The 12,370-nt window shown below is 42.9% G+C and overlaps 1 protein-coding gene across 1 annotated transcript in view; it reads left to right on the top strand.

Moving 5' to 3' along the window:
- Zcwpw2 (zinc finger, CW type with PWWP domain 2) overlaps nt 1-12,370 on the top strand; it is a 117,025-nt gene that overhangs the window by 100,511 nt on the left and 4,144 nt on the right. Inside the window, exon 8 of the mRNA NM_001378466.1 lies at nt 11,168-11,265. Coding sequence (NP_001365395.1) covers nt 11,168-11,265 — 98 coding nt within the window. The remainder of the gene's footprint in view (nt 1-11,167; nt 11,266-12,370) is intronic.

Genomic DNA, 12,370 nt, shown 5'->3' with positions numbered 1-12,370 from the left:
TCAGAGCTATGAGTTTCCCTATTAGAAATGCTTTCATTATGTCCAATAAGTTTGGGTATGTTGTGGCTTCATTTTTATTAAACTCTAAAAAGTCTTTAATTTCTTTCTTTATTCCTTCCTTGGCCAAGGTATCATTGAGAAGAGTGTTGTTCAGTTTCCACGTGAATGTTGGCTTTCTATTATTTATGTTGTTATTTAAGATCAGCCTTAGTCCATGGTGATCTGATAGGATGCATGGTACAATTTCAATAGTTTTGTATCTGTTTACCCTGTTTTGTGACTAATTATATGGTCAGTTTTGGAGAAGGTACCATGAGATGCTGAGAAGAAGGTATATCTTTTTGTTTTAGGATAAAATGTTCTGTAGATATCTGTTAAATCCATTTGTTTCATAACTTCTGGTAGTTTCACAGTGTTTCTGTTTAGTTTCTGTTTCCACGATCTGTCCATTGATGAAAGTGTGGTTTTGAAGTCTCCCACTATTATTGTGTGAGGTGCAATGTGTGCTTTGAGCTTTACTAAAGTTTCTTTAATGAATGTGGCTGCCCTTGCATTTGGAGCATAGATATTAGGAATTGAGAGTTTTTTTTGGAAGATTTTACCTTTGATGAATATGAAGTGTTCCTCCTTGTCTTTTTTGATAACTTAGGGTTGGAAGTCGATTTTATTAGATTTTTAGAATGGCTACTCCAGCTAGTTTCTTTAGACCATTTGCTTGGAAAATTGTTTTCCAGCCTTTCACTCTGATGTAGTGTCTGTCTTTTTCCCTGAGATGGGTTTCCTGTAAGCAGCAAAATGTTGGGTCTTGTTTGTTTAGCCAGTTTGTTAGTCTATGTCTTTTTATTGGGGAATTGAGTCCATTAAGAGATATTAAGGAAAAGTAATTGTTGCTTCCTATTATTTTTGTTGTTAGAGTTGGCATTCTGTTCTTGTGGCTGTCTTCTTTTAGGTTTGTTGAAGGATTACTTTCTTGCTTTTTCTAGGGCATAGTTTCTGTCCTTGTATTGTTTTTTTGTTTTTTTTTTTTCTGTTATTATCGTTTGAAGGGCTGGATTTGTGGAAAGATATTGTGTGAACTTGGTTTTGTTGTGGAATACTTTGGTTTCTCCATTTATGATACTGAGAGTTGGCTGGGTATAGTAGCCTGGGATGGCATTTGTGTTCTCTTAGTGTCTGCATAACACCTGTCCAGGATCTTCTGGCTTTCATAGTCTCTGATGAGAAGTCTGGTGTAATTCTGATAGGCTTGCTTTTATATGTTACTTGACCTTTTTCCCTTTCTGCTTTTAATATTCTGTCTTTATTTAGTGCATTTGTTGTTCTGATTATTATGTGTCAGAAGGAATTTCTTTTCTGGTCCAGTCTATTTGGAGTTCTGTATGCTTCTTGTATATTCATGGGCATCTCTTTCTTTAGTTTTGGGAAGTTTTCTTCTATAATTTTGTTAAAGATATTTGCTGGCCCTTTGAGTAAAATCTTCATTCTCATCTACTCCTATTATCTGTAGGTTTGGTCTTCTCATTGTGTATTGGATTTCCTGGATGTTTTGAGTTAGGATATTTTTGCATTTTGCATTTTCTTTGATTGTTGTGTCCATGTTTTCTATGGAATCTTCTGCACCTGTCATTCTCTCTTCCATCTCTTGTATTCTGTTGCTGATGCTCACATCTATGGTTTCTGATTTCTTTCCTAGGGTTTCTATCTCCAGAATTGTCTCCCTTTGGGTTTTCTTTATTGTTTCTATTTCCCTTTTGTAGATTCTGCATGGTTTTGTTCACTTCCATCTCCTGTTTGGTGCTGTTTTCCTGTAACTCTCTAAGTCATTTTTGTGTTTCCTCTCTAAGAGCTTCTAGCTGTTTACCTGTGTTTTCCTGAGATTCTGGTTGTGTCAGAGTTCTTGGCAGTCAAGTTTCTCTCAGACCCTGAAATACTTGTGTGACCAAGCTCCTTTTATCCTGGGATCCTGTTCTCAAAGATCCTGGGAATGTTACAGTGCCTGGAAGTGGTGTCTCCTTTGAGGGGCGTGGAGCTGTCTGGTCAGTGGTCCTAAGATCGAGTGGAGAGTCCTCTAGGGACCTTGGGGGTGTCTGCCAACTTTGTGCCCAAGGTGACTTGGTGCTGGCGCAGACCGGAAGGGACTTGTGACCCTGATCAGGCCTGGTTTTCTGCCTCCCTAATGCTGTCTCAAGTCCCACGTGATTGGATTGGAACAGAAGTTATGTTTCACTCACCAGTGGTCCTAAGAAAGTGTGGAGAGTACTCCAGGGACCTTGGGGGTGTCCTCAGACTCCATGCCCAAGGTGACCCGGTGCTGGCGCTGACCAGAAGGCCAAGGCAACTCTTATAAGGACAATATTTAATTGAAGCTTGCTCATAGGTTCAGAGGTTCATTATCATCAAGGTGGGAACATGGCAGCATCTAGGCAGGCATGGTGCAGGCAGAGCTGAGCGTTCTATATCTTCATCTGAAGGTTGCTAGCAGAATACTGGCTTCCAGGCAGCTAGGATGAGGGCCTTAAAGCCCACACTCAGAGTGAAACACCTACTCCAACAGGGCCATACCTTCTAATAGGTGCCACTCCCTGGACTGAGCACATACAAACCATTATAGGCTCCTAAGCCAACCCCTTTTCCTTCTAAGAAGGAGTTTATTTGGAATTGCCCTTAATTTTCTTCCATTATTTTTGTCTTCTCTCTTTACTTGATCCTTTATTTTCTGAAGGGAAGCCCTTCCCTATATTTCAGCTAAGTAGTTTCAGTGGTCATAGGCCACTGTAAATATCCTCTCTGGATCACTCTGATCCCTGCTCAGCCTTGAAGGGAGCTGCTCTGCTCTGCAGCACACTCCAGTTGCAATGATATTTTACTCAACTACTAGGCCAAGCAAACAGGAGTGGAAATTCTCTGAGTCTTGAAAAACACAATTGTTGCTCCATAGTTTTTGCTTTGTAACAACAATGAGAAAATTAATCCAAGGAACAGTTGTCAGAAACCTTCCCAAGTGGGGACTGACAGCCAGATAGCCCATTGGCAGTCAACCAGATGACCTCCAAGACAGCCCAGTTATTTCAAATCCACCACCAGCATAATGAGTAACGTTTCACTCTATCTGCAACGAACATGGCTTCTAGAGCCAGGACTCCTGCTCCAGAAGGTTTTGCTCCAGTCTTGACCACCTAGACACTCCATATGGGTCATGGAGAACATGGATTCTAGGATAAGACTCCGTCTGCTGTAAAAAGAAGCAGCTCTTTTGATGATGAGTGAGAGATACACTTAGGATATAAGGAGACGTTTTAGAAAGCAGTTAGGAATTATATTGGTTGAAGAAAGTGGTAATAGTAGGTTCTCCTTAAGATCCATGGCCTTACTAAGCATGGTAGTTGGCTAGGTTAACACTATTGGGCATGATTTCCCTGTAAAGATGTGAAAACATGCAACTAATCCATTTTATTCCATCTCATCATCAACAATTAAAAAGTAGGGGTCACTAAACCACTCCATTGTGTTCTTTCCCAGAGGAAATGCCAGGAAACAGTGATTCCTTTTCATTTTTAACACTCCTTGGGACTGGAAATAGGGCTCCATTGGTGGAGTGCTCACCTAGCAAGCACAGAGCTCAGGATTTCATGCTCAGCACCACAGAAGCTTAGTGTGGTAGCACATGCCTCTAAGGTCATTCTCAGGCAAGCCAAGGATCCATGAGAGTGATCCTGTGCAAAAACGACGGTATCAGCATCGATTGCTAAAGAACCGTAAGGGACTCTGGAATGCTCAGCCCTAAATCTTATACATAGGTATACTACACCCATCCTTGCAAGGCTCAGGGATCATGATGGAAGAGGGGAGAGAAAAATAAGAGCCAGAGATTCTGGGTGACTACAAAGAAACTTTCCTGGACAAAGCAGGGCAGTTTATACTTAAGCGTTCACAGCAATTTGAGACATTTTGCACAAGACAAGTGTAGGCTTATGACAGACAGAATTCCAGAATGGAGATTGAAGGTGGGTGCTAAGTCAGACTTTTAGCTAAGGGGCTCCTCACAAGTGGTAGCTTCTGGGAGAAAGAGTCAGTTTCCTTCACAGATGTAGCCAGGGCAGGCAGACAGCACCCTGCAGTGATGGCCACACATACCAGTGCATAAGGCATCAACTGATTAAGAAATAAGAGAGAAGATAAAGTTGGGTGGATAGAAAGGTGAGGTGGATCTGGAAGGAGTAGGGGGCAGTGAATTTCATCAAAACACATTGTACAGAATTTTCAAAGAACAAATAAAATTATGAATAAAAGAATAAAAATAAAACCAACAGCATATAAAGAACAACAAAACTCATTTCAAACTTTGAAATTTCTATCCATATTTCTGTGGATCCCTATTGTTAAAAATCCCTTTCTTGTGGGTGGTGGGTGGGTGATGTGAACATTGCTGTCCTTCTTCCAAAGGTCTTAACAACAAACCAGCCAGTGAGCTTACTGAGCTTATTTATAAAGCATGACAGGAGTGTGGCTGACTCCAGAGCTGCCATACTGGACAGTCTTTACCAAGTACACTTATGGCTTTTCCATACCTGCAGAGATGGAGCCCAGCTTCCCTGAGTCATTCCCCAGCCTTTATACTCTAGCCTGAGACTCCAAGGCCATGTGCAGTTAGGGCAGCATTGCATAAAAATGCCTGAGTGGAATGGCCTGATGTTCAAGTGAGGGTCTAGTGACCCACACACACTTTCTAGGAGGGAGTGTCAATACTAACAGGCTTCATAGTGATAGACACTTAGAAGAAGGCATAGATGATATCATGAAAGTTGTAACAGTTTGGTTCAGAGGATAGCACTTTAGAGCAGTCTCTCTTTCCAAGTATCAATATCCAATTTCTTTGGAGCACTGAGGGCCTCAGGTTTAGTGCTTTTTGCTTGAGAGCCAATTCTTCAGAACAGAGAGCTGGTGAGGAATGAATCTCATTAATTCGGGGCCAATCCATGCCTATCACGGGTATGCCAGCATCAAAGCACCCACTTTGAGAACCCAGATATACACAGGGCTTTTATTAGAGAAGGAAGGGAGAGTGGGGGACAGTAGGCTCCTGTGAGGGCAATCTGCTGATGCCCAGTGGCTTCTGTAGTTCAGGGTTCCTGTCTCCTATTTTCTTCTCCAGCCTGTGCATCACTGGCCTTCTGGGGCTACTTCCTGTTGCTCTCTAGACAGCCATTCTTTTCTGGTCAATTAAGCTTCATGGTGAGTGCTATGCTTTGTGTTATTTGACTTCTGGAACTAAAGGGCAAGGGGGACCATTTCATGGTGTGGTTGTAATCTGGAGGAACCAGGCCTTCCGGGTTTTATGAATGTAGAGAGAAGTACAGCTAACGCCTTAACCATGGACATACAGTCTTTATATTCTCTTCAGAGTCAATAAGGTTTGGCCCATTTAGTCATTTTGATGTGACTTCACTTTAGAATTTTGGATGCCAAGCAAAGCGAAGAGAAATAACCTTGCAAGGGACAAAGTACAGGGAGCCACCGTTGCAGTGGCTCCCATAAGGGTGGGGTCAGTCGTACTCTGTGACAGGAGGTGACCTAAGTGCATGTTCTTGGCCTCAATTTCCTAGCATCCTCACATGATACAGATTCTTATTTCCCTGCCGAAGGTCTGCTGTTTGGGGATGGAATCTCCTCCTCTCTCCTCCCTCTCCTGGCCCTCTCCCTTCTCTCTCTACTCTTCTTCTCCCCTTCCTTCCCCCCCTCTCCCTCCCCCTTCTCTGTTTCCCTCCTTCCCTCTCCCTTTCTGCTCTCAACAGTGAGTTGAATCAAGTCAGGAAACTAAGGGTAATCATCCCAGATAGGAGATGATAGTTGTACAATAAGCAAAGGCGTTCTTTCTGTCTCCAGCTTTGGAGGATATCATTGACCAATTCTGATAACTGAGTCTGTAGATTACAGTAACTGCTGTTTCTTAAGAATTATTTTTGAATTTCAGTTTACAATATAAGAATGCTTATAGAAAAGCAAGCTTCCTGTTGCTCTGGAAGCAAAACTCAACATCAGTCAAGTTGTTAAGAGTCCTGGCCAATTGATGAAGTCCTCCATTACTCTGTCTACCCTTTGATCAAAAGGCAGTGCAGACACTTTTCCAGATTGCTTGCAAACAGAGATTACAGTGAACTTGGCAGTGACATACCTCATCGTAACCTGATTGTACTTTAGCCTAGTGTTAGAAGTATAGAGATGTTTGCCTGCCATTTTCTTTTATAGCATATCTTAAAATCCATCTTTTCAACAGGATATTAAATTTCAGTGTCAGTTTTCATAAACTCAGAATGTAAAGTAGGGAAAAAATTGTGAGGGGAACCAGCGTCAGCCTGAGGGTAAGCACAAATAGTGGCCTGCGAATTAACAGGTTCTGCTACTAAAGAGAGAGATCTACCACAGCTGGAGCAGTAGAGACGGCCCCGTGCGTGGAAGCACATGTGGCTCATGCCTGATGCCAGGAGCTGATCCCAGAACTCAGGTAAAGGCTGCATGAGGCAGCACACAGCAGCATTCGCAGCGAGACACAGGAGAAGGAAGCCAGCCTAGAGTGTGCTGCATGCAGAAACAACAGAGATCCTGCTTTAACAAGATGGAGGGCGAGAACCTCCTCCTCAGAGCTGTCCTCTGACCTCTACATGCATGCTGTGGCATACACACACACATGTAAAAACGTGAACAGATTTTTTAATCTAGTAAAATTGGATGTTAATTTCATTCAATCAATGTGCTTCAGTACAAGCATACATTCCTCTAGCAAGTTTGGGTTCAGTAGACATGGTGTATCCATGTTTAAAATGAGTTACCCAGCTGATTCGTAGGCCCAGCAAACTCTGAGTGTTCCTGATCCAGAATGCGATACTCTGTTGTCTGCAGCCACAACGAAAGGAGACAGCTGCCTGGGAGCTAACCAACATGTCCACTGCAAGCTTTGTTGGTCTGCGTTTAAACATAAGAGCTAACTCCCAGGCTTCTTTTGGTCTATTCCAAACCAAGTTTTGAGAATAGCCTAATGTTGGCTGGGTAGAGATCACAGTGAGGAAGGCTTCTAAGTCTTTGATTACTTTCTTGAGTTCCTGGTCCACAGTAGATGCACTATAAATATGTGCTGATTGAATAGAAGGATGCTTAGGCAGAGAGATGCTGGTCCAAATATTTATGCGAATTGTAAGGTGTGTAATGTGTAAAATGTGTAAAGGGAAAACTGGCTTTCCTGTGCTATAGCATCAACCACAGGGAGATTTTTCTGTTTCCTACCTGCCAGGATTTTGGTCAATACTGATATTAATAGTGCTTTATGGGGATTTAAAATTCTCTTTCTTATGTCCTGCCTGGGTACATTTAGATGTATGACTTGTGGCGATCCGCCCTGGTAGAGAAGAAGAAGTATTGTGTCAGACTGCTGGGATCAGGTGCAAGGCAAGGGTGTGGCAATCCCTCCAGGTTATGCTGGCTTTGGGCAGGCTTCTGTCTCTGATGCCATGCAGCAAGCTACATGTGTGCTGTTTTCTCTGATCTTTGCTTCAGCAAGACTTTGTGTCAAGTAAAACTGCTGTTTTATTTAGGCAGAATACAATTCTGTCATCATCATAGGCCCTTTTTTAGGTGGTGGTGGGGTCATTATTTTATCTCAACATAATAAATTTAGTAGTAAACACTGTTATTACTTCATAGCTATGCAAAAAGACATTTATTAACATAGTGTTTTCTTTTTTAAAATCATACTGGACAATTAACATATGTTGTCACTTGGATTAGAAATGGATGAACCTATGGAGCCTTGGAGATGGCTCAGTAGTTAGATTGCTAGCCATGCAAGTGTGAGGACCAAAGTCAGAATTCCAGAAACCATGACAGATCTCCGTGGGCCGCAGCTGGCCAGCAGGACTTGCCCTGTGAGAGAGCTCCTGACTCCTTTATTAGTAAGGAAGGTAATAGAACAGTGGAAGATCACCCCTGACTCACCACCCTCAGGCCTCCACAAACACCCACAAAGGTACATGCACCCTGCAGAGGCTCCGCTCACACAGGTCCCACACGTGAGAGGGAAAAGAAAGGGTGAGTGTGTGCTTACCCAGCTACTTTGTCATGTGCTTTTACAGCCTTTGATGTCCTGCGTGGGTACAGCATCCAACCATCTTCTCCCCTACACCCCTTCTCCTCCCAAGTCCACTCCCAACTTCCCCCACTCTCTTAACTTTGTGTCATCCCCACCCAGCCCCCCAAATAATCTGGTAGTCGAGTCTCAATGCTCATGGGTGTGCGGCCATTTACAGGAGTATTGTGGATCTACCATAGGATGAAACCTGACCTCCCCCACTATCAACTCCCTATAGCGCCTTGGTTGTGATGTGAGATTTATAAACATAATTGAGTTTGGTACCCTGGGGCCCCAATTAAGAAGAAATATGCAACAAATTCTAATGAGCTTTTTATATTTCAAAAGCATTTTATACTATGTACACATCAAGAAAATTAGCTATTTCTTTCAAAGAATTATACAATTTAGCCTGTAAATTCATAATAGAATTTTGCAACAAGCAGAGATCTTATATAAAAGCCATACAATAACAAATATTAAGCAGGTAAGAAAAAGCTATAAGGAAATCTCTTATTTTTTCATGCTAAGTAAAAATAAAACTTTTTAAATATTAAGGTTTCTTTTTTCTTTTTATTTCTGTATTACTTAGAAGAATTCTTTCTAGGTGGTTAAGGTTATGAATTTGTCCTAAATTCTATTCCATTGATGTTCATGCCTGTCTCTGTGGTTTTTATCACTGTTGCTCTGTAGTGGAGCTCAAGGTCAGGGATGGTGATTTCCCCATAAGTTCTCTTATTGTTGAAACGAGAGTGGCCCAGGCTCTAAGATCCACTGTAGACAAATGGGATCTCATAAAACTGAAAAACTTGTGTAAGGCAAAGGACACAGTCATCAGGACAAAATGGCAACAAACAGATTGGGAAAAGATCTTTATCAATCCTACATCTGATAGAAGACTAATATCCAATATATACATAGAACTAAAGTAGCTAGACCCCAGAGAACCAAATAACCCTATTTAAAAATGGGGTATAGTGATAAACAAAGAATTCTCAACTGAGGAATATGGAATGGCCAAAAAGCACCTAAAGAAATGTTCAACATCCTTAGTCATCAGGGAAATGCAAATAAAAACAACCCTGAGATTCCACCTCACACCAGTCAGAATGGTTAAGATAAAAACCTCAGGCAACAGCAGATGCTGACGAGGAAGTGGAGAAAGAGGAATACTTCTCCATTGTTGGTGGGATTACAAGCTGGTACAAGCACTCTGGAAACCAGTCTGGCAGTTCCTCAGAAAACTGGATATAGTACTACCTGAGGATCCAGCAATACCTCTCCTGGGCATATACCCAGAAGATGCTCCAGCTTGTAATAAGGACACATGCTCCACTATGTTCATAGCAGCCTTATTTATAATAGTCAGAAGCTGGAAAGAACCCAGATGCCCCTCAACAGATGAATGGATACAGAAAATGTGGTACATTTACACAATGGAGTACTACCCAGCTATTAAAAACAAATGACTTCATGAAATTCTGTTTTTGTTTGTTTACTTTTGTTTTTCGAGACAGGGTTTCTGTAGCCCCGGCTGTCCTGGAATTTACTCTGTAGACCAGGCTGACCTTGAACTCAGAAATCTACCTGCCTCTGCCTCCCAAGTGGCATGTGCCACCACTGCCTGGCAATATCTATCTATCTATCTATCTATCTATCTATCTATCTATCTACTTAATATATATGAGTACACTGTCACTGTCTTCAGACACACCAGAAGAGGGCATCTGATCTCATTACTGATGGTTGTGAGCCACCATGTGGTTGCTGGGATTTGAACTCAGGACTTCTGGAAGAGCAGTCAGTGCTCTTAACTGCTGAGTCATCTCTCCAAGCCCCAACTTCATGAAATTCTTAGGCAAATGGATGGAACTAGAAAATATCATCCTGAGTGAGGTAACACAGTCACAAAAGAACACACATGGTATGCACTTACTGATAATGGATATTAGGAAAAAAGCTTGGAATACTCATGATACGACCGACACTTATGGGGGGAACAAAATAATCACAGGAGAAAGAGGATTGGAAGGACTTGGTAGAAAGAAAGGAGAGGGAGAGGAAAAGGGGGCCAGGATCCGGTGTGGGAGGAGACAGAGGAGACATACAGAGGGTCAGGAAATTGAACAGAGGTGTGTAGCCATGGGAGAAAGGGAACTGGGGGTAGCCTACAGAGAGTAGCAGTTGCCAGGAAAGCAAGCAGCTCCCAGAACCCAACTTGGATGGATGACCTTAGCTGAAATACCCCACAAAGGGGAGAGAGAACCTGTAGAGACCATATCCAGAGGTTAGGCATGGATCCCGAAAGAGAGATGGGGCCACCCACCCGTCTCAGAATTTTAACCCAGAATTGTTCCTGTCTAAAGGAAATTCAGGGACAAAGTGTGCAGCAGAGACTGAAGGAAAGGCCATACAGAGACTGCCCCACCTAGGGATCCATCACACATGCAGACACCAAACCCAGACACTATTGCTGATACCAAGAAGTGCTTGCTGATAGGAGCCTGATATGTATGTCTCCTGAGAGGCTCTGCTAGAGCCTTACTGATACAGATGCTTGCAGTCAACCATCAGACTGAGCACAGGGACCCCAATGAAGGAGTTAGGGGAAGGACTGAAGGGGTTTGCAGCCCCATAGAAAGAACAACAATATAAACCAACCAGACCCCCCACCCCCATCCCAGAGCTCCCAGGGACAAAACTAGTAACCAAAGAATACACATGGAGGGACCCATGGCTCCAGATGCATATGTAGTAGAGGATGGCCTTATCTGGCATCAATGGGAGGGGAGGCCGTTGGTCCTGTGAGGGCTCGAAGCCCCAGAGTTGGGGAATGCTAGGGCGGTGAGCCAAGGAGTGGGTGGGTGGGTATGGGAGCACCATTATAGAAGCAGGGGGAGAGGGAGAAGGGAGGGAGTTTTCAGAGGAGAAACCTGGAAGGGGGATAACATTTGAAATGTAAATAAATTAAATAACCAATAAAAAGATTATGAATTAGATGGCATTAACTAAAGATGCAGCTTTTACTGTATTCATGATTTCCTTTAGTTGTCTCTGAGACTGAAGGTTTGCTGAAAGAACTGGAGAAAATGCTGCAACAAATCCAAGAACCCACAGCAAGAGAGGATGAGTCACAGGGAGAGCAGGTTGGTATGCAGAGGCACCACCAGCAGCTTCAGGTTCTCAGACTGATGGGCATTTCAGTCATATACGTACCTTTCTCCACGTCTAAAATCTGAGCCACTGATCATCATGATGTTAATGAACTGGAGGCTGTCAAGAAGCCAAACTATATTCCTGGGAAAATGTGAGATTACACAAAGGTAGTCATTTAACTTTAGATCTTTGGGGTTGGGAATGAAGGAAGATGCAGGGGTTTCCTGTAGCTGAGGTGGACCATTGCAGAGAGACCTGGGATTGGCCATCATGACACAATACTTGACAGAAATGACTAGAAGAGATGTCAGTTCATCTTGGAGGACATGCTGGTGCAGAGCACCGCACACCCAGGTAAGATAGGAAGCAGAAGAAAGAGAAGACAGGAAGGGGCCAGGGCAAGAGAGCACCCATGGGCATGGCCCCAGTACCTACTTCCAGATGCTCTACCCCACCCCCTGCCTGCCACTCCCTAGCTCCCAGTAATAACTCTCCAGCTGTGTTATGAATATGCCATAGAAGTCATGTGTTGGTTAGCTCAGAGTCTTCATGCTCTGTCTCTAGAAAAGCCCAAACTGACATACCTGCTTGCTAAATATCATTAATTCGATGGAGATTTCTTAATTCAGTGAAGTTGACAGTTTTAGATGAATAGCAATATTATTATTATTATTAAAGATAATAATATTATCTTTCCAGGTAAGAGAAGTGAGGTATAGGAGTAGCAGATCCCTGGCACAGGGGAGTAGCTTGGTCAGAACCTTCTCTGTCCCATCTGGGCACTGAAACGTGCATGTCTGGGCTACTGTAAGGCAAAACCTCTCAGTGTTAACAGAGCAGAGGTGGAGCTCACCAGGGCACCCATGTCATCTCCACCACGTCTGGGCTAGCTCCTATTTCCTCTTGTTTTTAACTAATTATGTTATATTCAGAGAGCTGTATGTTCTTACTATCCAATATCTTTGTAAATGGAATGAGAATTTGTGATAGAAAGCTCAGACCATTTATAAAAGGCAGCACTGGGCCAATCATGCATAAAAATCAGTCTCAGGACAGACACTTAACCCTCTGGTATAGTTGTTTCCTAACTAGGAA

This window comes from Mus musculus, chromosome 9, assembly GCF_000001635.26.
Source record: "Mus musculus strain C57BL/6J chromosome 9, GRCm38.p6 C57BL/6J".
In the NCBI taxonomy this organism is placed as follows: Eukaryota; Metazoa; Chordata; class Mammalia; order Rodentia; family Muridae; genus Mus; species Mus musculus.
The sequence above is the reverse complement of the archived record's forward strand: the minus strand, read 5'-3'. Positions and strand labels throughout refer to the sequence as shown.